Source organism: Brachyistius frenatus, unplaced genomic scaffold (genome assembly GCF_029030835.1).
Source record: "Brachyistius frenatus isolate BFR_SWC_R1_liver_20210118 unplaced genomic scaffold, ASM2903083v1 Contig_51, whole genome shotgun sequence".
In the NCBI taxonomy this organism is placed as follows: domain Eukaryota; kingdom Metazoa; phylum Chordata; class Actinopteri; family Embiotocidae; genus Brachyistius; species Brachyistius frenatus.
In genome coordinates, this window is record NW_027210650.1 from 2,104,857 (window position 1) to 2,129,660 (window position 24,804).

The 24,804-nt window shown below is 44.3% G+C and overlaps 1 protein-coding gene across 13 annotated transcripts in view; it reads left to right on the forward strand.

Moving 5' to 3' along the window:
- Positions 1–24,797, forward strand: part of tanc2b (tetratricopeptide repeat, ankyrin repeat and coiled-coil containing 2b) — a 137,102-nt gene extending 112,305 nt beyond the window's left edge. For 10 of the 13 annotated variants that reach the window (XM_069704638.1, XM_069704637.1, XM_069704644.1 and 7 more), the window contains 22 exons: positions 1,374–1,412; positions 2,461–2,742; positions 2,973–3,097; positions 5,190–5,421; positions 6,324–6,493; positions 6,987–7,265; positions 8,444–8,611; positions 9,522–9,682; positions 10,601–10,709; positions 10,811–10,933; positions 11,144–11,380; positions 11,461–11,667; positions 12,348–12,441; positions 13,999–14,132; positions 14,577–14,700; positions 14,977–15,152; positions 15,984–16,116; positions 17,131–17,160; positions 18,580–18,671; positions 19,131–19,277; positions 19,472–19,572; positions 19,709–24,797. In XM_069704638.1, the coding sequence (XP_069560739.1) occupies positions 1,374–1,412; positions 2,461–2,742; positions 2,973–3,097; positions 5,190–5,421; positions 6,324–6,493; positions 6,987–7,265; positions 8,444–8,611; positions 9,522–9,682; positions 10,601–10,709; positions 10,811–10,933; positions 11,144–11,380; positions 11,461–11,667; positions 12,348–12,441; positions 13,999–14,132; positions 14,577–14,700; positions 14,977–15,152; positions 15,984–16,116; positions 17,131–17,160; positions 18,580–18,671; positions 19,131–19,277; positions 19,472–19,572; positions 19,709–21,785 (5,240 nt within the window). In that variant the 3' untranslated portion in view covers positions 21,786–24,797. The remainder of the gene's footprint in view (positions 1–1,373; positions 1,413–2,460; positions 2,743–2,972; positions 3,098–5,189; positions 5,422–6,323; positions 6,494–6,986; positions 7,266–8,443; positions 8,612–9,521; positions 9,683–10,600; positions 10,710–10,810; positions 10,934–11,143; positions 11,381–11,460; positions 11,668–12,347; positions 12,442–13,998; positions 14,133–14,576; positions 14,701–14,976; positions 15,153–15,983; positions 16,117–17,130; positions 17,161–18,579; positions 18,672–19,130; positions 19,278–19,471; positions 19,573–19,708) is intronic. The other 3 variants (XM_069704639.1, XM_069704640.1, XM_069704641.1) reach the window with 3 other exon arrangements.
- Positions 24,798–24,804: the final 7 nt, after the last annotated feature.

Here is a 24,804-nt window from a genome sequence, read left to right on the forward strand (position 1 = left end):
AGTGCACAGTCGCTGCTCCGTCTCTCTGACTCTTGAGTGTGTCTGTTTGTTGAGTTAGCACTAAAATAATCTGACCAGGGACTACGGATGGAGTGTCTTTTATTACACCGGGCTGCAGCCGGCTCACAGTTTAGCGCAGTAAAAAAAAAAAAAAAAAAAAAAAAACGCAGAGCAGCAGCTCTTCATCCATTTTCCAGATAAATCTGTTTGTACTTTCTGCTGATCGTATAAATCAGAATATTCTCAGCGTGATCATTTCCTTTTCATCCTGCGATTATAATTAGCATTCCTGGAGAAAAAAAAAAAGTGTCATTCTTGCAACATCACTTTGGAGTGCTGTGTGCTACAAGACTACATTAAGAGCAATATCAGCTCATTATAGTTTTGGTATCCAGGCTCTTAATCAGCACACTGGGGTCGTTTACAGAAGACACGCAGCTCTAATGCACCGCTCCGTCCCCTCCTCGCTCCCTCATATATTCTCGCAGCACTCAGTACCTGCACGCGGTGTCCACATTTTCTGCCGACACACAAAATCTCTGCACACTCTCTCACCCCCGTCTTATCCTCCCGGTCTTATGTGTCGTACATATTCTTCTCCAGCTCTGACTCACACCGTGCTTATTGCTAGGACGCTGCACAGTGTGAAATGAAGTACCGCACTGGCTATCATCTGACCGCCAGCTATTTCTCACCGCAAGAATCTGATCAAGCCTTAAGAACCAGGATCTGATTTTCTCAGTTTCACTGGCTTTCTTTAATAACTCCGAATTTGGTTGTTGTTGTCTTGTTCTGAGGTTGATTACGTTATGTTAAAAATGTGGCCTGCAAAACACACACACACACACACACACACACACACACACACACACACACACACACACACACACACACACACACACACACACACACACACACACATTAAGGCTGTGGAGTTGAGGTTGGAGTCTCCCATCCCGGGCTCGAATTACTACAAGAACTGGTTTCAATTGCTTTTATGGGGATTGATTGATCTTGGCCAGCGCAATGGAACCAATTACATTCTCCCAAAAGTGCAAACCTTCTCCAACCTTCCCCTCCAGACATGCTGGGAAATACGCTCAATGTAATTCAGAGGATTTCAATTAGTAATCGACCCCCTGGTCTGGTGGTTCCCCGTGTTTCTGACATGATGTGCTGATGTTGTTGCTGCTTCCTCTTATTTATTTATTTATTTGTGTACATGTTGAGCTGCAGCTTGTCCTGTGCTCTGACACCCTGCTGCCGGTGTCCATTATTGTCCTCACTGCCTTTTTCTTTCTTCTCTCCCTCATCGCTCTCTTTCTTCTTCTTCTTCGTCTCCTTCTCTCTCTTTTGCTTTATGTTCGTCTCAGCTTCCGCAAATAACACCCATGCCTGGCAATCGCAGTCACGTAAGTTCCTTTAACTTTCATTTGTTTGCGTCAGGCTGCGTTGTTCTGCTCTCAGCTGGCCAAGCAAGCGCTTCACCCGTCACAGTGCTCCAGTCGCGTGGCAAAACACTCTCGCCAGCAAAAGCCTATTGGATTATGCACGTACCACTCACATTTCAAATCAGCTGTAATTGCCAGATGCCGATATGACATTTAAAGCGACGGCACAGCCGATAGAAGAAAGGCGTGTTTTTATTTTATCCGCAAAGCTCAAATCGGTTGAAGAGAGGAGACCCGGGAGATGACACCCAGAAGCAGCCGACTAAATTTTACACTGATTTTTTATCACACAGCTTCAGAAGTTCCTACCAGATTCATTTTACCCTCATTAGTCTTTAATGGTCCATATGTTGTGCTGAAAAGATGCCCAACCTCTGGAGGACTTTAGTTTAATGACTCCCCCTAGTGAGTAAAATCAACAGCCGGCAGTGGCTGTTAAGAAGTAGCCACTACCTTCACTTTGTGGGAAAATGTTCTCCTGCAACAGAATGAACGCAAAACACACTGTTGTGAAATTAGAGCGAGTAATTAAATTAGAAGAAACGTTTGAAGAAAGTCATGTGAATAATAAACGTCTGGACTTTAAAAGTGGTCGTCCACGTTGAAGTCTTTAGCTACATTTTTAGCTTTACTGAATATAACGTGTACGAGTGATGACAGGTGATGCTGTAGCAGAATGATAAACCTTTCAGATATAAATCATGTTTCATCCCAGAGTATATCTTTTATTTATTTAGTGATGTCAATATTTCATGTAAAATAACATGAAAATCCTTTACGAGGTATAGCTATTTAAACTTTTAACCTTAGACTCATATTAGAAAGCTCAAATATTGATTTTATATGCTGTGTTTATGCACTCATTTATAAAGGCTTTTTCATATGTAGTTCATATGTGGTAACTCCTCTATCAGATGCACTCCTGCACCTAAAGAAGGAACTGTTTTCACAAAACATTAACGTAAGTGCATACGTACCTCTAACCGGTTCTCTGTCTCTGACCCGGCAGTGCGTTTCGCACCCTATCGGCCTCAAGACATCGCCCTCAAGCCGTTGCTGTTTGAGGTGCCCAGCATCACGATGGACTCCGTCTTCACGGGCCGCGAGTGGCTCTTCCAGGAGATCGACGCCCACCTCAACAGCCCCAACGCCGGCACCAACCAGGGCGTGGTGGTGGTGGGCAACATCGGCTTCGGCAAGACGGCGATCGTCTCGCGCCTGGTGGCGCTCAGCTGCCACGGCACCCGCATGAGACAGATCGCCTCCGACAGCCCTCAGGCCTCACCCAAACGTAGGCATCTATTTGTTTTGAGCACCATTTAGATTCGATCTGGCGGAGTCTTTTGAATGCTTAGAGAAGATTGAAAACTGCTGAGTATTTTTCCCCTGGATTCCAGTTTGAAATGTTTTTAGTGCTGCTTCATCTCACTTCAGCCTTTGTTTTGAGAGTAACTGTGTAAAAATATTTCATGAATGTCACATGTGTTGGAGCTGAGAGGGCTTTTGCTGCGCTGTGTCCAGATGGAGAGGGGCTTCCTCTCACTCAGCCCCAGCCTACGCACGGCACCCTCGGCGGAGGCAGCTGTCCCGGGACCCCTGAGATGAGGCGTCGTCAGGAGGAAGCCATGAGGAGGCTGGCGTCTCAGGTACCAGATACACCTGTGATCATGCACACACACACACACACACACACACGCACACACACACACACACACACACACACACACAGGCACACACTTACATTTCAGCCTCTAATATACAGACAAAGCAAAACCACAGGACTTACAAGAGCATCTAGTTTGTCTCTGAATCTATAAATACTCTTGTTAATTGCTGTTTTTTGTTGTTGTTTTTTTTACTTCTCCTCTTGCCTGCATTTACAAATGCAAATTCTCAATTTTTCCAGCCTTCTACTCCAGAAATAAGTGTGCTTCGTAGTGATTATAATTGGACATTTTCAGCTTTTATTTGATTGCCATATATTATTATAAGGTAAATGCACAAGCCCAATCCACTTATGAACATTTATACCTCTCCACATCTCCATTTACTCCTTTTCTTTTTCAAAGTTGCGTAAATAATTCAATTGCCGAATGTTGCGTCATTGAATTTGCATACGACTGTCGTGTCTGTTCTTTCTTTTCATTTTTATCCACCAAATAATATCAACGCGTACTTGATTATTGAGAGGAAATATTGTTGAATTACTAAAAGGGTCACACCATGTTTGTGGTTAGCCATGAAATTCTCCGAGCGTCAGTCCGTCTGTAATTGAAAAACTGTGATAATTTTAAATGGCTCCTTTTTATGTCTTAATTTTTCAATTAGTGACAACATAGGTGGTAGAACAGCCAATGACACGCTCTTTTGAAAAATGCCTTTCAAAAATACAAACACAGACGTGGCTCGGCTTGTGTCAGAAATGATACAGATTCAGGCTTTTGAGAGAAAAGTTTCGTGCCACCTGCTCGCGCTCACATGGGGCTTTGTCCTGAGGTGGTAGAATTCAAAACAGGCGGCGATAAGCAGCTACTTTTCTTTTAACATTTGAAAAAGAAAATTTCAAACTGTGTGCCGCTCTATATTGCGTTAATTGCTTTTAAAAGTGGTGTGTTTAGCTCCTTCTAACCTGCCCGCAGTGCGAACCTATACTCCCCATCCTGCTCCTCTTCCTGTCTGCTGTTGCACCTTGGTGCCCCCCCCCCTCTTTCCCCTCCCTCCTCCTGCTGCTTAGCCATCTGCATCCCCAGTCCCAGCCTGATGCATTATGCAGATGTGTTTAAAAAAGAAAAAACAACTTTGCCAGGGAGCCTTATGAAATATTTATACCTGCAGAAAGCCATTTCCCAGCCAAGCTATTAGATCTTGTTAACTCTGTGCATTAATAATTGAGCTCACTCCCTTTTTCACCCCTTTTGTTTTAAAGCCCTTTATTCCATTGTGACCGAAAATTAGCATTCCATTTTGATTGGTGTTTATTTATTTATTTTTATTCACCCTCTTTTTCTGTCGCTGCCCCTCTGATCGCTGCCACCGCCTCTGAAAATTCAAAACTCTTTGTGATCTCTTGCTCCCGGGGTGCGCCTGGTCGCACCTGCTGCTGCTGTTCAGTCGGCTAATCTCTTGAGAGAAATGTTACCTGCCCTCTACTTTTCTACCGTCACTACGTGTCCACGCAAACATGCGTTCATTCATTCTTTTATTCCTTTAATCATTCATTTGAACACGTTTCGAGTGCGTCGCTGTGAAATGTGACGGTTTAACACTTGACTCTTTCGTGCCACAGTCATCTCGCACATGAGGACGCATGAGCTAACTCCGAATCGGTCTCTCTTGGCAGCCGGAAGCCATGAATTATTAATATCTAAAAACCGTACAGCGAAACGAGAAGTATTATGTTTCATTCTACTGCAATCATCCACCATGAAGTTGACTCAGTCTCAAATGAGTTGTAGCTAGAGTAGACACTTTATTTCTAAAAGTGTGACACGCATACACGCACACACACGCACACACACGCACACACACACACACACACACACACACACACACACACACACACACACACACACACACACCCCAACGCTCCTCGACACTGATCTTCCAATCAGTTATGCGACACTCAAAGGTTAGTCAAGGTGAGGAGTACGAGAGGAGAGTGGAAGTGTTTCAACTTTTACATTTCTCAAAGTGACCCCCTTGCTGCCATCCTCTCCCCCGACTCTCTGTCGCCCCCAGGTGGTGGCCTACCACTACTGCCAGGCAGATAACGCCTACACCTGCCTGGTGCCGGAGTTTGTGCACAACGTGGCGGCTCTGCTGTGCCGCTCGCCGCACCTCGTCGCCTACCGGGAGCAGCTGCTGAGGGAGCCGCACCTCCAGAGCGTCCTGAGTCTGCGCTCCTGCGTCCAGGACCCCCTGGCCTCCTTCAGAAGGGGGGTCCTGGAGCCCCTGGATGTACTTTACAAAGGTGTGTTCAGCAGTGGAGGAATGAAGCTTTTCTCATTTACTCATGCACTGTACTGAATCTTGAAGTACTTGTCTTGAAATAGGCCCATTTTAAGCTACTTCATACTTCTACTGCATCACAGAGATCAGAGCGACATGTTAGCTTTGCATTACATGTAAAAGAGTAAATCAGTCATTCCCAACTGTTTTGGCTTGTGAACGCTCATACCAGAAAAGTGTTTAGTCGGAGAATCTTGTCATGTTTCAGAAGTTAAGATCTTTTTCCCTTCAAAATTTTGTCGGGTAATTTCATTTCAGCAACTGTTTGAGGACCAAGGAGCTAAAAGTATCCAACATTTTCCCCCCTAAAAAACAAAGACTAGATAAAAAAGTTATTTTTTTCCGGCCCCATTAATCGTCTCAAGGTTATTCTGCCTCATGTTTTATTGGATAATCGTGATTTGTTTGCTCTGTTGGTCTGAGTATCTTCACATTTTTCATAATAAACTGGAACTTAATAAGTGTTTGCTTCAATTCAAACACAGTTATTATTTCTTTTTTTGTATAATCAATGCGTCTTTAGACTTCAGTGTCCAATTTATTCTTCGGCTCGAGACCTTGTTTCACGATTAGTTGCCTCGTACTCGCAGTGTGCTCATTATATTTATTACCAAAGTTCTTTATCTTTGTGCTGGAACTGAGTTTGTCTTAAACCACTTACCCTTTTAAACCAATCCTGAGCTTCACAGACAGTATGTTCCCAAACATTCATTTATAATAAAGATGAAAAACCAAATCTGTGATGATTAATGTACGAATGTGCTGTGAAATCTAAGGCTCAGTCGGATTGTTTTTCATCATTAATTAAATATGTCTGTATGCATTTGCTGAATTGTATTTGTCTTCATGCTGCCTGTTTTCCAGAGAGGAAGATCAGCTCCGAGGAGGACCTCATCATCCTCATCGACGGCCTCAACGAGGCCGAGTTCCACAAGCCGGACTACGGAGACACCATCGTGTCCTTCCTCACCAAAACCATCAACAAGTTCCCTCCCTGGCTCAAGCTGGTGGTCACAGTCAGAACCACGTTACAGGTAGAGGACAGACTCTCTGAGCGTACGATGGCAGTAAATCCACCTTATTCAAAAAGCATTTATCTTTAAATTCAGCCTGAAAGGACTTTAACAGCCTCTCGTCCTTTATTGGATGTTCTCACCGCCAGCGGGAGAGTTTAAGATCATTTTCAGCTGGTTATTTTTACATCAACTGGAGGCCACTGACTGAAATATTGGATTTGTCTTGAATCCACCCTCTTCGTCTCTGACCTTTTCATTCTTCCTCTATTTATATTATGCAGAATATGAAAGTGCTTTTAAAATGTGAAGTTTTTTGGTTCTGCCTCTGCTATATTTGTCTCCTCCGCTGGATCTTCCTTTAATGATGATGAAATAGATGAAGACGAGCATTTCGTTATCTATTTTTGACCTCTATATGAGTTATTGTACTTGTCAGGAAGCGTCAAGGGCTGTTAAAGGCGTCTCTGCACATTTATGACCGACCTGACTGAAATGCCTCTGACTCCTTCAGGAAATCACCAACGCGCTGCCGTTCCACCGCATCTCCCTGGACAGCCTGGAGGAGAACGACGCCATAGACCAGGACCTGCAGGGCTACATCCTGCACCGCATCCACAGCAGCCCGGAGATCCAGAACAACATCTCGCTCAACGGCAAGATGGACAACACCACCTTCGGGAAGCTCAGCGCCCACCTCAAGGCCCTGAGCCAGGGATCCTACCTGTACCTCAAACTCACCTTTGACCTCATCGAGAAGGGCTACCTTGTCCTCAAAAGCTCCAGCTATAAGGTGGGGATTTACTGCTTGGTATGTAGTGGTAATCATGCTTGGGGTTTTACCAAGTCCATGTCTTGGATCTCTACGCTGTTCTTTTCTCTCTCTGCTCTCCCCTCAACCCAGCCTGTCGAGGCAGACGCCAGCCTGGTTCTTCCTGTTAAAAGGGAGTTTTTCCTTCCTTCTGTTGGAGAGTTTTTTCCTCCTAGCTTACAAGAGAATTGTTGAACTGTTGGGTTTCTCTGTATGATGCTGTAAAGTTCTGTTGTAAAGACTTTAATGTGTTAAATATCTTGAAATAACCTGTGTTGTGATTTGGCCCTATATACATTTTTTTTTTTTTAATTGAATTGGATTGAACCCGGGGTTTTCAAACTGTGGCATGCACCTCCCCAGGCTGTAGAGGCAGTGTTGAAGTGTGAGAAGCGAGACATGCGAGGCAAGGATCGTGAAAAATCCTTGAAAGAAGTTGGTTGTTGGAGTTTAGTGTGAGTTTAGTCATCAACACGGTTCTGCAAGTTGTACCAGCAATGACTTTGACACTCAACTAATGGAGGCAATTAAGGCACTTACAACCTCCTCAGGAGCTGATTGCAGCAATTTATGTCACCGATCGTTCACCTTCTCTGAGCCGTAACTCAGATGTTCAAGATCTTTTGATAACATGTCTGAGAAAAACATCAGGTTTTTAAGTTTTCTGAAGTGTTACAGTAATGTAGTTTCTACATCCATGCTGGTACTGCACACAGGAACCGCTGTAATGTCATTTCATTTGGTTTACATTTCATGGTGCTTTAAAAAAAAACTCACACTTTGCCTAGTCTGGAGCAGAGTTTTTATTTACCTGCATTCTTACATGCTTTGTGTAAAAGTAGCTTCACAAAACCTTCTCCAAGACAGTCAGAACACCTTCTTTGATAAATTATGCAGCTGAAATGCGTAGTGTGCATTTCATCATGAAATATTTTATCTCCCACTCCCAGATTCATATAATTTCATGTATTCAGACGTGCCTCCAGACCTCATAAAAAAAACGACAACTGATAAATTCACATTCTCCTCTCCGAGGAAGACCACGTGGAATAGTTGAAGACGCGCTGTACAAACACTGTGCATTATTCATATTGTGTTGAGCCGGAGCCGAAAGAAGTCAGCATTACGAGTCAGAGTCTCTCCTTCCTTCTCGTCCTCAGGTGGTTCCAGTCAACCTGGCGGAGGTTTACCTGCTGCAGTGCAACATGCGCTTCCCCACGCAGTCGTCGTTCGAACGGGCGCTTCCCCTGCTCAACGTGGCCGTGGCCTCGCTGCACCCGCTGAACGACGAGCAGATATATCAGGCCATCAACGCCGGCTCAGTGCAGGTAGCGATCCTCAAATGTTAAAACACTGCACCTCCACACTTTCCACATGGAATCAACAAGTTCAGTCAACAACAAAATATTAATATGAATGAAATATTGGAACATTCTGTATTCTGTAAAGGGCCTCTGTGTTTTTGTTTTTTAACAGTTTCTTACTATGAGTGATGTGGTCCTGCACTTTTTATGACTTGCGGTTTGTTGCTTATTTAGTCATGAATATTTAAAGTCCCCCCTCTGCTCAAAAATATGTTTTGCATATTGTGACTGCACTTAGAGGTTTCACCTTCTCCGTGCGGAGTGATATACCGTACGTACACCAGAGGGGGGTTTTGACATTTGTCTGCTGAAGAAGAAATTTTACTCTCTGCTCACTTAGAATATGAATTTCAACTATTAGTACACAGTGTGGTCATTCTCACGTACGCAACTGTCTGAATGCACTGAACTGTCTGTTTGTATGAAGCATGAAACCTTGAAAATCCAGCACACTTACACAGAGGAAAGAACTTTTTAGGTGAAGCAGTGAAGTGAAAAAACTTTGCATATTTATTCTTACCTTTTCAATGGTTTTCAATGTTTTAATATGGAAAACCATGTAACAAATTATTAACTGAAGCACATTTTCTGTCAATTTAAAAAGACAACGGACATTTTTAGGAATTATTCACATTATTATAATTAATCACAAACAAATGTATATCACATTTAATTTGTGCAGATGGACTGAAAGGTGCTGTACAGTTAACAATAAACATTTAATTAATTGGCAAGAAAAAAAGTGTGCTCTGCTCATAAAGCTGGCCAACTAACTAATTATATTCTCTCATAAGTGTTGATAGAAACATATTGCGGCTTTAGCAAATCATATTGGTGTCCCCTCTAACACTGAGACTATGTCTGTGTGGTGCAGGGCACTCTGGACTGGGAGGACTTCCAGCAGCGTGTCGATAACCTGTCAGTCTTCCTTGTGAAGAGGAGGGACGGTACCAGGATGTTTGTTCACCCCTCCTTCAGGGAGTGGCTGATCTGGAGAGAGGAGGGAGAAAAGACAAAGTTCCTCTGCGACCCGAGGTGAGGACGGGCCGGAAAGAAAACACAGGGATGAGTGGGAGGTTAGATGGAACGAGACAAGAGGCTCTTCCTCTCTAAATCTGTTAACATGCTGCTTGTGTTGGCATGTGATCATTTTACACAGCGAATGACCATAAAACAGGACTTTAAAACCAACATTTCTCATAAATAAGGAAACACTGACATTAAGGGTTTACACTAAAGGTGCACCATCTTACTATGTTGCCTCTGAGGTCACTTTAAGTTTCAAGACGAGTGGTTTAAAAATAATAATCAGTTTTTTTCTTTCATTCAGAAACATATAGTTACATTTCAAAATATAGGTAAAAAGTGTGTGTAGTGTATTTAATGTATATAGCTTGGTTGTGTGTGTGTGTGTGTGTGTATATACATTCGGCAATATTTTTTTTTAACTTTTTCTCACTTTTTCATTCTATTCTGTTTTTGTTTTTTTGTATGTGTATTTTTTTTTTTTTTTTTTCCTTTGTATTTATCTTTCCTTCCCGTGTCCTTGAGTAAACGTCTACATTTCCGGCTGAACTTCCGAGTACAGGACTAAATTTCCCAGCTGTGGGATTAATAGTCTTGAAAATGTTGATACACACCCACCGCAATACACAATATGTTTTTAATGCAGTAGTATTATTCTTCTGAGAAAGTATTAGTATATACTGTATTAGTATGAGAAGGGTATTGTTGTGTAAGATGCTGGAATGTACCACAGGCTCTAATCAGTGTGTTTAAATAGAAATCTCTCTTGTTCATTATTACATTATGTTTATCCATCAGAGGAGCACCATTTCATTTCCCGTGTTCTAATTAAAACCCATTCCACCAGCTGTGCAGATAACGCGGTGTAATGACCCGATGACTCAGTCGAGAAGCACTGAAAGACGTCCGTGTTTATTCTCTCTGCAGGAGCGGACACACCCTACTGGCCTTCTGGTTCTCTCGGCAGGAGAACAAGCTGAACAGACAGCAGACTATTGAGCTGGGACATCACATCCTCAAAGCACATATCTTCAAGGTATATCATTATTTGTCCCCGCACTCATCCACACACACACACACACAGCTGCTGCCCACCTCCACACTAATGAATATTTACACTCTATCTCTCTCTTTAAGGGTCTCAGCAAGAAAGTCGGAGTTTCCTCATCTATCTTGCAAGGCCTGTGGGTATCCTACAGCACAGAGGGTCTTTCAGCTGCACTTTCTTCTCTGCGAAACCTCTACACTCCCAACATCAAGGTACAGACACCGACACAGCTGAGAGGAGTCACACTTAAAGAATATTTCAACAAGATCTGCGTACCGAATCAGGAGCACTCTTCATAAATATGCTGGACAGAAATGCGCCTCTCTCTCTTTCTGCACGCTGATAAAGTTTCAAAATCACAAGCTACACTCTGCTGTGTTAACTTCTCCTCATTTTGAATTTTAATATCTGTGTGTGTTCAGGTGAGTCGGCTGCTGATGCTGGGCGGCGCCAACGTGAACTACCGAACAGAGGTGCTGAACAACGCCCCCGTCCTGTGTGTGCACTCACACCTGGGCTACATGGACATGGTGGCGCTGCTGCTGGAGTACGGCGCCTCCGTCGACGCCCAGTCTGAAAGTGGCCTCACGCCGCTGGGCTACGCCGCCGCTGGAGGACACATGGCCATCGTGACGGCACTTTGTCGCAGGAGAGCAAAGGTGCGTGAAATGGGGAGACCTGTGAGGAATTCAGGCAGTCTTCCGTGAGCTTCCTGATTAAATCCACTTCCTGTTTCCAGGTGGATCACCTGGATAAGAATGGCCAGTGCGCCCTGGTTCATGCGGCCCTGAGGGGCCACATGGAGGTGGTGAAGTTCCTCATCCAGTGCGACTGGAGTCTGGGGCCGCAACAGCAGTCGCCGCAGACACAACAACAGGCGGCCTTCACCAAGAGCCACGCGGTGCAGCAGGCGCTCATCGCTGCAGCCAGTATGGGATACACGGAGGTACGGCCGGGGACGGGGACGGGGAGTGATGGGTCCAGTTATTGTGGAATTAATTTTTCATCTCCGGTTCAGGATTCAAGGATTAACACCACCTCATTTAGCTGCTATTGCTACTACACTATTGATTTCAACACTAAAATCAATGATTTATTATTTTGGGTGTTAAAAAACAAAAAAAAAGCTATAATAAAAAAACTCATCAAATTTTTTTGTCAAAGCAACAGTTGTGTATACATTCAGTGTTGGAGGCATTAAATTAAATCAGCTCTAGCAGATTTACTAAGTTCATTTCTTTCATCATAAAACATTTGTAAAGTTGATTTTTTATTTTTTTAAAGTATTTTAAATGCAGCATGGTTTGCATCTAGTTTACAAGCTAGTAGTCTTCCTTTTTCCCTCACGGGGTTAAGACAGAAAGCCATCCAAGAGGATGAAGGAAAAGAAAAGAAGTTAAGGGAAAAGAGAAATATAGAGTGCACTGGTGTAAGAAAAGAGGAGTTATATATGCAAATGATGCTCTATGACAATTATTTTCTGCGACTGATCGACTGATGTCTGGTGCTCGATGTAGTTCAGTCGTCTAAAACTCAGCAGACTCAAAAGGAAAGTGGATTTAAGTGTTTAAGTGACGGTAAACTCGGACATTAATCTGTGTCATCTTCAATCTTGTTGCCCATCAGATTGTGTCCTACCTGCTGGACCTGCCAGAGAAAGATGAAGAGGAGGTGGAGCGGGCTCAGATCAATAACTTTGACACCCTGTGGGGGGAGACAGGTGGGGGTACCTCCTCTAAACTGCCATTACACAGATATAAAAAAAAAATTACTAAATTCAGTGCTGACAGATGACTTGTGAATGCTCGATGTGCTCGTGTGAAATCCCTGGACAAAATGCAAGAAACGTGCCGTAGTGTGTTCGATTCAGTCGTTATTCTCTTTATTTCTTTATGGAATTTTTTTTTGAGAGAGGGTTTTTCCACGAGGCGGAGCGCTGCAGTGCGGATGTGAACGATCCTTCCTGTGTGTGTGTGTGTGTGTGTGTGTGTGTGTGTGTGTGTGTGTGTGTGTGTGTGTGTGTGTGTGTGTGTGTGTGTGTGTGTGTGTGTGTGTGCGCGTGCGCGTGTGCGTGTGTCTGCGTCTGCTGCTTTGCTGCTGCGTCAGATGCTGATGACAGTGCAGTGGTGTCATTGGAGCATAGACAGGGCTGGGCTCACACAGCGGAGGAGGAATGCGGGGGGGGGGGGGAGGGGGGAGGGGGTGCTCCAGGGTGCTTAGAAATGACTAGTCTGATTGCACGGTGGCAGGGTGTTGAGAGATGTGATGTATCGGTATCACCTGAAGCTATAAGAGCTCATTGCATTCTTTATTCCCTCCGCTGCAGCGTTGGAAGGATTGCTCCTCACTGTCAGTAGAAGAAGAGAGGGAGAGGGAGAGGGAGGGGGGGGAGTGAACTTTTTCGGTCTGACTTTTCATTGTTTATAAGGGATCAGAAGGCTAACAGCTGTTCTGGAGCATGATTTCTAATCCCAGTGTTACCAGGTGGTTCAACTGACAATCTAATGTTCTGTACAGCAGCCTGAGGGACTGTATGTATTTCGGCACTTGCACACAATACTGAACTGTGTACCGTGAATTCAAGTGTTCGTCCAGTAAAGAAAGAGGAGGTTGAAGCCGGTGTCACTGAACAGAAATATATTCACTCTGCTTTAATTGTTTCGATTATAATCGTTACATTTCAGAGGATGTCTCTTCAAAGGCCTTTGCTCCGAAAATATTCTCCAGTGTATTTTCTTCTTCTTCTTCTTCTTCTTCTTCTTCTTCTTCTTCTTCTTCTTCTTCTTCTTCTTCTTCTTCTTCTTCTTCTTCTTCTTCTTCTTCTCATTCTCATTTTCCTCTCCTTTAATATAAATCCCAGACATGTTGTATTTTTCCTGCAGGGCACAGATTTTTTTTTTCAGTTTTTAGCTTTCATTTAAATTTGTATGAATGTATGAAATAATAATGGAGAAGAATTACATTTGAGAGGGCTGAAGATGAACCTTCAGAGAATTATAATCCCAATCTGCAGCTCCCTTCGGCTTTATGGAGCTTTGTAGCGAGTTTCAGCTCGTTGTTTAACTGAACAACCCGCATCTGAACTGTTTCGGTTCACTCAAATCAACTATTATGTTTTAATACTTAATAGGTGTCCATTAACTCTTCTAACACAAATCATTCCTGTTTAAAAACCTATGAATGAAGGTCCTCAGAAAAACTAGGAAACTGATTTCTACCAATCAAACACACCCCACTAACCGTCCTCTCTTCCTCGGTTGTGTTTGTGTGCGTTCAGCTCTGACTGCAGCCTCCGGTCGGGGGAAGCTGGAGGTTTGTCGCCTGCTGCTGGAGCAGGGCGCCGCCGTGGCTCAGCCCAACAGACGAGGCATCGTCCCGCTGTTCAGCGCCGTCCGACAGGGACACTGGCAGGTCGGTGGCCGCCCGGATCGGTTTCACTCAATAAGAACGTCTGGCTTTGAAAACGCTGAATGACCTGCCACTCACTTCAGTTTCACCAGGAATAGATCCATTTCTGCTTACCGCAGCGTACTCCGAAATGCTGTAAAGAAACAACAAATGTGCTCTGGAAATCTATAATTTTTCCTTAATTTCTTCAACTCGAAACAAAAGAAGAAGAAGAAACAAAATAGTTAATTTTGTTCATCTTCCAAAAAAATTATACTATTATGATTATTTGTATTATCATTATAGCAACATTTGATAGTTGTAGCATTTCAAATGTGAGGATTTACTACTTTTACTGTCTTAATTATTGTAAAGTGAGTATATTTGGATTTTTTTTTTTTTTTTTTTTTACTCCTAGTCGGACAAAACGAAGCATTTAAAGACGTGTTTTTGGGCTTTTACCTGCAGATCGTGGACCTTCTCCTCACACATGGAGCCGACGTCAACCTCGCTGACAAGCAGGGTCGTACTCCTCTAATGATGGCCGCCTCAGAGGGACACCTGGGAACTGTTGAGTTTCTACTCGCTCAAGGTGACTTGTCTAACTAACACCTGTAGGACAGATTGTAAGTCAGTTTGGTCTTTATGCATTTGTCTGAAGAATATTTTTGACGCCAACTGAAACCCAAATTAAATCAACTACAATTTTTTTTTTTTTCAAACCCATCAAAAATGAATAAAGCAATAACTGATAAACTAGAAGAAAAAAAAAATGACCAAAGCAGGTAACCACAGATTCAGCATATGTACTACTCAGTAGCATAAAACGCTTTAAAATGTGTCTCACTGCTGCTGTTTCTTTTCCCAGGAGCCTCTCTGTCTCTGATGGATAAGGAGGGTCTGACCGCTCTGAGCTGGGCCTGTCTGAAGGGACATCTGCCTGTCGTCCGCTGCCTGGTGGAGAGCGGAGCCGCCACCGACCACGCGGACAAGAACGGACGCACGCCCCTCGACCTGGCGGCCTTCTACGGCGACTCTGAAGTGGTAAGAAGCCGACGAGGAGGAAAAGACCCATCAGTGAAAAGGGGTTGTGTACTGAACTTGCCTACGATACAGAGAGTGAAGCTAGAATCAGATTCTTAGTCTTCTATATTTACTTTTTTTTATATATATATATATATTTTGTATAACTTAAGCTTATTTTGTTAATGTGTATTTAAAACCTTTATGAAAGTGAATCTAACTTTTAAAAAAATGTCAAGTTTAAATGAAAATGTAGCCAGACTTGACAGCTTCAGTATTAAAAACACGTTGCACATTTAATTAACAACGGAACAAATTATATCAAATTTAATATCCACAGTCCTAAAAATCTTACAGTTGAAACACTTAGTTGGACGAACAACTAGTTGATCAACAGAAACCCAATCTGCAAAATCTACTATTTTGAAAGTTAACTTTGAATTCATATCATTTTTAAAATAAAAAAAAAATACCAAATGTTCTTTCGTTTCAAACAGGAAGACGTGCAAGTGTTCTTAAACTTATGATGATTACGTTATTATCTTTGGGGTTTGGACTGCTGATTGGACAAAACAAGACATCACAGATCTGATCCCCTTTGAAAAATATTTTTTAGCACATCAACAATTTTGGATTTAGGCCGTTTTCTTTTCATTATTTATGCAGTGCTACACTGTTTTTTGGGTCCTCCAAAATGTCAATTTGGGTTTGAAATGTTCGTCTCTTGGTGTAAAAGCTGTAAAGAAATATAGCTGAGCTGTCGGTTTCGGACTCCTGGATGAGATGCCATGCACGTGTTTTTGATGGTGGTTGTTCCTCAGCTGTTCTCACCACCTTCCTTTGTCCTCTCAGGTCCAGTTCTTGGTTGACCACGGGGCCATGATAGAGCATGTAGACTACAGCGGGATGCGTCCTCTCGACAGGGCAGTGGGCTGCAGAAACACGTCTGTGGTCGTCGCCCTTCTCAAGAAAGGAGCCAAGATAGGTAAGAGTGGGTTGACAGACTAATGAGCCTCTAATCTGGCGCACAAAGGACTCTAAACGCAGCGTCTTCTTCTTCTTGCCGCGCCGTCATAAAAAAGGTTATTTGCCTGCTTTGAAATGAGATACAACTTGGGATTGGATTTTTTTTTTTTTTTGGTGCATAAGGTCATGCGTTGGAGTTCTAGCATGAGCTGCATGAGCGACTATGAAAAGAGAGAATCCAAAGATGAAAGGCCTTTTTTATTTATTTATTTTTTTAACGTACTCCCTTCCGGCTGGTCATTTTAGAGCACTGTACTCTATTACAATAAGCCATGGATTCAGGTTTGTGTCTCCATGTAGCAAAAAAAAAATAAAACCCACTTCCTGCTACCGTGTATCATCCACCCGCCTGCCGCTGCACCGCGCCGCTATTTATGGCTCCGCTGTGCGTTTCTTTTTATTGTACTACTGTTTGCCGCTGTGTTGTTTTTTGCTTTCTCTCTTTCTGTCACATCCTCTCAGCGCCTCCGTTTTGTATCTACTGCTATCTCCCTGTTTCTCTCTCAATCACATCCTCTCTTTCTAGTCCTCTGTGGTTGCTCAGAGACAGGTTGTTATTAGCGCTTGCGGTGTTTTTTTTTGGGTATCTGTATTTATGTTTTTTTTGCTGAAGCACTTATCGCCGCTTCTCACTGCTGCTTGTGTTCCTTTTCTCACTTCTCCTCCTCCTCCACCACCACCACCACCACCACCTCCACCTCTCTTTCTCTTTCACTCTCCTGCTGTTTCTTTCTTCTTTTCTTTCCTCTTGCTCCTACGCACTCCCTGTTTTCTCCTGGCACCTCCCCCCTCCTCTCTACCCCACCCGCTCCTCCCTTCCCTCTTACACTCCTTCCTTCCTTCCTTCCTTCCTTCCTTCCTTCCTTCCTTCCTTCCTTCCTTCCTTCCTTCCTTCCTTCCTTCCTTCCTTCCTTCACTCCCCCCTCTACCACCCTCTTTCCCCCCTATCCCCCGCCTCTCTCTCCGGCCCCAGGATGTCAGACGCTGCCCAGTCGGCCCCGAGGTAAAGCCAAGGCTGTCGACTTCTCACCCTACCAGGCATTTTGACAGCTCTATCTCCTCTCTCTGTGTTGTCTGTGTCGTCCTAAGTGTCGGCAGGCGAGCTTAGCTACCACAAAACCTTCTCAAACTGACAAATAATAACATTGCAAAAAAAGGTATTAGCGCTGACATGCGGTGCAATCGGGATTGCCCCAGAGGTAGATGTCGGAGTGGTTAACGACAGCATGCCCAGCCTTCCAGCCTGTGACGTCGTTTTGTGTTTTTCTGAGGTGTGGACCTTCGATCTCCACATTTGCATGACGGAAGCCCCTCAGTAACACTTTTGCGTGGTCGTGATTTTTAGCGGAAATGCATGTATCTGTAACTCCTCTGTGCCACCGCCACCTCAGACTGCAGTGATAAACCGCTGCGCTCTGCACCGTTCATCCTCCAGACGTTTCCTCAGTGTCAGCTAGGCCAGTCAGCAGCATTCCCACCCCTCTTTTCTAGCAGCTCAGAGGACAGCTACAGCCTGCAGACCCCCCTGTTATTGTCTATCCCTCCTGCTTGCCTTATTTTTGTTTTGTTTATCGTACTTGCCCCCCCGCCCCCTCCAACTACCCACCCACCCACCCACCCCCAGTGTCTCCTTGTGCAAGATCCCCCTTCCTCTTCCTCATCTCCGTGGTGTGTGTTCGTGTGTGGAGGATTGCTAATACGTCAAAGACCCATCAGTTTCAGTCAAGGGGTGGTGTCTGATTTTTTTTTTTTACTGTTACATATCAGTCTGCAGGGATGAGGTGTCTCTTCCTCTTTAAGAATACGACTCCCATTTGTTTTGATTGGCGGATTACATTTTACTGCTTTTCTTAATCACAACCTTGAATTATTCAGCAATACCAAGAAGTGCTGTACATCTGCACTTCTTGACAAGATGGAAAAATGCGTCTCAATAGAAAGACGTAACTGTGGTTTTATTTGATTTATTTGTACTAGACATCTACACTAGGTTTGCCTGGGCCAAAACCTATTTACAGATATTTGTAATTCTTTTCAATAAACTATCTTAGAGGAATTCAAATGTCCTCTTTTTTTTTTCACTACAAGGAGACAAACTAAATCCTTCTAGCAGGATTAGAGATTATTGGCAAATAGTATTTGACCCAGGCCTGATGTCCCGTAGAGATCACATTGTTCTCAAGGTGTTAGACCAGATATTTATAATCTTTTCTCTGCAGTGGATTGCCTGTCTTCTCTCTTCCATTCCTCCTTTTTGACTGTTGTCCTCATTCCTGTTATTATTGTTGTGTGTAGTGTGACTTCCAGTCGCTCCCTCCTTCCTCTTCGCTGCTTACTACTGTGTCTTTCTCACTGTGTTTCTTTCTTTCTTTTTTTTTTTTTTTTTTTTTTTTTTTCATCTGCTCCTTCCTGTGTTACGCAGGTCCAGCCACGTGGGCCATGGCCACCTCCAAACCCGACATCATGATCATCTTACTCAGCAAGCTTATCGAGGAGGGGGACAGTTTCTACAAGGTCAGCCGACTGGCAGTGCGCTCGACGGCTCAGATTTCATACTTTAAATTGAAGATAAATATTTAGTAGGATATATATCCTTTGAAAATAACGTTTAAAAAGTTTTTTTCGAGACAATTATGAAAATGAAAATGCAGAAAAATTAAGTTTAAAATGTAATTCTAAATATTTGTATTAAAGTGTCCCAATCCAAAAATATTCCCACATCACCAACTCAGTAGCCTCCCTTCACAAATTTCATGATTTAAATGAATTAAGGCTCCACAATGTAAGCAACAGTGAACGCAGGTCTATCTCTGACGATGAGCTCGAACGGAGAACAGATTATAAGAAAATGTATGTTTTTACATGTCTAGTTTTGGCGCTTCATATTGTAAAGTATTCAGATGAGCATTTTTATTTTATTTTTTTACTGCGAAGAAAGGACAAACCAGATTTCTTTGCGTGTTTGTCCGACAGAAGGGGAAGGTGAAGGAGGCTGCGCAACGTTATCAGTACGCTCTCAAAAAGTTTCCGCGCGAAGGCTTCAGCGAGGACCTCAAGACATTCAGGGAACTCAAAGTATCGCTCTTCCTCAACCTGTCCCGTTGTCGGAGGAAAATGAACGTAAGTCCGCAAGGGACCAGCGCAAGCGACTGATGAAAAATACCGAAATGTTTACTAAAACTGACTCATTTTAGATCCGAGGAATTTATCCAATGAGGTAGTATCATACATACATACAAAATGATGGTGATAATGCTGTTGGCTACATTTACGGGTGTTGTTCAGAAGTGGTCTCCTCTGCTCGAACTCTCCAGGACTTTGGGATGGCTGAGGAATTTGCTACGAAGGCACTCGAACTTAAACCAAAATCGTATGAGGCATACTATGCCAGAGCACGCGCCAAGCGTAGCAGCAGGTACGCTCCTTCTATCCCTCTGCAGATCACAGAAATACTTCCTGTAATCCTCCACTCCTTTGTATACATGTAAATTCGTCTCGGCAGCTCTCAGGAAAGTTTTTACCCTAAAATAACCTCCCTCTCCTTTTTCCAGACAATTTCCTGAAGCCTTAGAGGACCTGAATGAAGCCATAAAGCAGTGCCCAAATAACAGAGAAATCCAGCGGCTGCTCCAGCGGGTGGAGGAGGAGTATCACCAGCTCAACCAGGAGGAGCACCAGCAGCAGGAGCTGGAGCTGGAGCCTCCGCCCTCCCCTCCTCCTACGCCTCCCCCGGAAGAGGAGGAGTCCCTGTCCCTGTCCCTGTCCATGCCTCTTCCCCCTCCCCCAGAGCCCCGTCTGGAGGACATGGAGCCCGTTCAGGACCTGTTTGAGGACGAGGACTACCTGGAGCAGGAGCTGGAGGCCATGTCGATGGGTCTGCCCCCGCCCGAGTCTCACACCAATCCCTCCAGCCTTCCCATCATTCAGAGCCCTCCACTCTCCCCGACACATCCAGATCAGATATACCTAGCCGGAGGTTCGCCCATGGGCCAGCCCTATGAGTATCACCCCACGTCCTCCTCCATGTCCTCCCCAACCCGAGGCACGTACCAGCCCACGTCGCCTTCCCTCTCCCCAACGCATCAGAACTCCCACTACCGGCACAGTCCACCTCACACCTCCCCAGTGCACCAGCCGTCCTACCGCTTCAGCCCGCCTCCGATGGGTACCGGGGGTCAGGGGATGGACCACCAGAGCCCGCCGCCTTCCCCTTTACGCCGGGCCGCTCAGTATAGAGCCAGTCCACCAGTAGAAAGCGTTTGCCTGTACAGGTCCCAGTCCGGGTCGCCTGTGCGCTACCAGACAGAGCAGCTCCCGGGCCGACCCAAATCTCCCCTCTCTAAGATGAGCAGCCAGCGTTCGTTCCAGCTCAGCTCGCAGCCCTCTTTATCCTCCCAGCACCACCAAGCCCAAGGCCTTCGCCTCCAGCCTTCGATAGCCCAAATAGTCCGCACAAACCAGCCCAGCAACGTGTTGGGCAACAGCAGCTACGGTGGCCCGATGGGTCACTCCATCGGTGGTCGCTACCAGGGGGGTTCGGTGGACGTGGAGAGCCGCCTGGTTTACCAGCCTTCCCTGGATGGACGGTCCATGCCCCAAGTCCAGGCCAGCCTCAGCTCTGGGGCCCTCTGTCAGCACGGCGGCCGAGGAGGGGTTATGGAGTCCAACCTGTTGAAGGATGAGCTACCCCAGCGCCCCTCCTCTGCCTACCGCGCCAGCAGCGGGGGCCCGGGGGGCATCCGTTACAGTCAGACACCTCAGATAAGCCGCAGCCAGTCAGCCGCCTACTACCCGGTCTCCGAACACGTACTGGAGCGTGCCAACGCCATGCCCCCCTGCCAGCTGGGCTCTCCTGAGATCCCCCATATGGTGAGACGCCCCGTGAGTGCCAATACTACTGAGATGAAGCATAACGTGCCCACGCCCAGGCCTCTCATCCACTCTCAGAGTGTAGGCCTTCGATTCTCCCCCTCTAGCAACAACATCTCAACTGGATCCACCTCGAATTTAGCGCCGGGTTTCAGGCCGTCCTCTTCCATTCAGCAGATGGAGATCCCTTTGCAAACCACATACGAGCGCGCCTGTGACGACATGTCTCCCATCTCCCCGTCCCAGGGCGGCGGGGGACTGTATCAGGGCGAGACCACCCGCTCTCGGAACACTCCCTTCATGGGCATCATAGACAAGACGGCGCGGACTCAGCAGTACCTGCACCAACCCTCGCGGTCCAGGGCCATGACATCCATGGACTCTGCTATTAGCCCCACCTCGCCCGGCCAGCTGGTCCAGCAAGGCTCCACCTACAGTCCCCCGGCCTCACTGGGCAACATCGCTTACTACAACAAGACCAACAACGCCCAAAACGGACACCTGTTGGAGGAGGACTACTTCTCCCAGGCGCAGCCCCCCTCGCTGGGCAAGCTGGCCAACGGCTCCCGCGGCAGTGGGGACATCCTGGAGCGGGTCAGTCAGGTGCCCACCTACCCGGACGTGAAGGTGGCGAGGACTCTGCCCGTGGCTCAGGCCTACCAGGACAACATGTACCGCCAGCTCTCACGTGACTCCCGAACCCAAGGCCCCACCTCCCCCATCAAACCAAAGAGACCATTTGTGGAGTCAAATGTGTGATGGCCTGTCTGCGATTGGATGGTTGGGACTGGGCTTGTTAGTGGGACTGAGAGGAGAAAAATACTAAAGCTCAACAGCAGATGTGACCCGTGTGTGTGTCATGGACAAAACTCATCCTAAAGAACTCACGAGAGACAGATCCGGTCAGAGAGAGAACCACGAGAAAACCGACGCGCACACACACACACACACACACACACACACACACATTTAGGATATTAGACATTATCTTATATGAAACACATAACTAACAGTGAGAAGTGATTCATTTCATTCATTATCATATTCTGCATACGGGGAGGAGAACAGGAGGGGTCTGAGTTCTGATCTCATTCTAAATCAAAGACCAGTGCACTTCCAAAACGTCGCGTGGCACAAAAAGTCCCACAACAGGTGGGACTGCGAGAGTGAACGTACAACTCATCGGACTCTACTTGTGGACTCTGTATCCATCTTCTGTTCTTTCAAAGTGTGCTCTTAACCAAGGTTGCTAGTAGGCTCTATTCTATGTAATACAATATTATATGTTCAATACTGTACATTGCTCAGAAAATACAAATGGCTCAAACAACTCAGTACTTAGAGAAAAATGACAATATTTATAATTAAGTTATATATTGTACATAGAAAATAAAACAAAACATAGTTTGCATTTTGGATTTGATTCTGTTAACCCTGCCTCTGTGTCACACTGCTAGTCATATGGACGCGGAAAACCGACCAGTGGGAGGAACGAGGGACTCAGACTAACTTTGAATGATATAATTACCTCTATTGTGTCAAAATAAAAAAGGGTTTTGTTGTGGTGTCACGCAAAAGAATGCATTTACCTGAAGATTATTTTTTGATAGAATCGTTTTTTTTCTGTACAACGTTGGTCAAATGGTCAAATATGCCCGGTATAATTTCAGCTTTCACTGTAACCTTTTTATATGTCTTTGTTTTGTTCGACCAACCGTCCAAAGATCTTCAGTTTACAATTACGTAAAACAGAGAAGCAGCAAGTCCTCACACTGGAGACGCTACAACCAGAGAAAGTTCGTCATTTATTAAATTTAAAACAGATATTTAAATTGTTTCAGCTCAACTCAATAAACACATCATTTCAAAACCAAACCAGAATATCACAAAGTGTCGAAGCACCTTTTGAAAGTGTCGTGAAACTGTGTATCTAAATGAAAATCCAATCATTGCACACAGTCCCTGCACATATTTTTGAACCATGTCTTATTGTTTTAATCATTTTTGCAAACAAGTCGCTAAACATAAATTTCTGATGTTCAGAATCAGATGTGTAAATAATGATTTTCTCCATTTCTTTTTAGTATCATAACTCTCACTGACTGACTTTATGATATGTTATGTTTGATGCTAAACAAACTGTCCTGGCCTTAACCCTTTCTGACATATTAGTGTAGCTCTCTTTCAGTAAACATTTTGTTTGCTTTACCATCTGATTGGATGAACAGGTAAAGGCATCAGTTGTTCTAGTTTTGCACAAATTTGTTGTATTTGACAAAACGATAGAGCTTGAACGCATCAGACATCGGTAAGGATCTAGAAAGTGGATCTAGTAAGATTCAGTTTGAGTCTTTGGCTGCAGGAATATTAAATCATCTTTGATTTGGTGATCATCGATGAGCAGAGAATCCTGTCGAAGGTGATTTTATCATGTGGCTCATCAAAGTTGGCCTCTGTCCCTCCGTTGTGCTAGTGACGAGATCCTACGGAAAGTGCTCAGCGACTAAAAGCAAGCAAATGCATACACGACCACTGTTCCAGACATTTCCCGTTTCTTCTATATTATTTTGTGTCGTTTCATTTTACCCACGATGCATTTTTAATTCAGCCACTTCTGCACTAAAAATGCCTGTTAAGTTATTAACTAAGGGTGCACTTTATGTATTTTACTTAGTGTTGTTACGATTGTTGACTTTGGAGAACGTGGGTGTGTGATGGGTCAGACGATCTGACCGGTGATACCAGACTATCATAGACACTATTATTGTATGATTTGCGACGCAGTGATGAATGACGATGTGAAGAGCAAAACAAATGTTTATAAACCGGTGAAGATGTATAGACTTTCTAGCACAAGTTGTATATACTGGCTCAAGATTATTCCACTCCGTCCAGCTCGGGTTCGTTAGTAAAGCAGGTGGCCAATCATATTTAAGTATTCCAGATCATAGAAATATCCATTAAAAAAAAAATCTACTCTAAATCAACCAGTCTAATCTGCTGGTCTTGCACACATCTTGAAAATAATCTACTGCAACAATAACAAAACAAAAACAAAAAAAACTGAGATTTTAGTATCCAGAGACTCCATATTTGGAGTTTGGGTCATAGAGATGTGGAAAAATGAGAATATTCAAGTTATTTGTATATGTGGGAAAAGTTACAGACTGTTTGTCTGTAACGTTTTATTTTGGAAGTCTGATAGAGAATACCTAAAGAGAAACAGTTCCTCCTGTGTTCATCCTCAGTTTCACCTGATACCAGAGAGATGCCCTACTTATCTTTACAGAAATGAAGGTATAAACTGTATCATACTTAATTTAAAACCAGACTTTTTAAGTTGAGGATATTTGAGGGGTGTATGGTTTCAAGCTGTCTGTGTATATTAGTTTGCTGTAAATAGTCTGATGCATGTTCTATTCTTTCCATGAGCTCAAGCAGAAACATGTATAGCAGTGTCTCTGGTGTGTGACACAACGTTTGGATAAAGATAAGGAGACCGCTGTCCCTGAACTATCCTTATCATGTCCCTTCGACCTCACCAGACAAACGCAAAAGGTTCTTTTATTTTATTTTAATGTATTTGCTTGCTGAGCAGAGTTCTCTTGTCTGTAAATGTGAGCTTTCAGGTCGCTGTGATAAAAAAGTTTAATTAAAAACAATAAAAAAGAATGTGTTTTTATCTCATGATAACTGATTGTAATCTGTACAGTCAAACCTATGTATTGGGAAAAAAAAGAAAACATATTTATAAATGGTTACCAACTGAAATACGCCC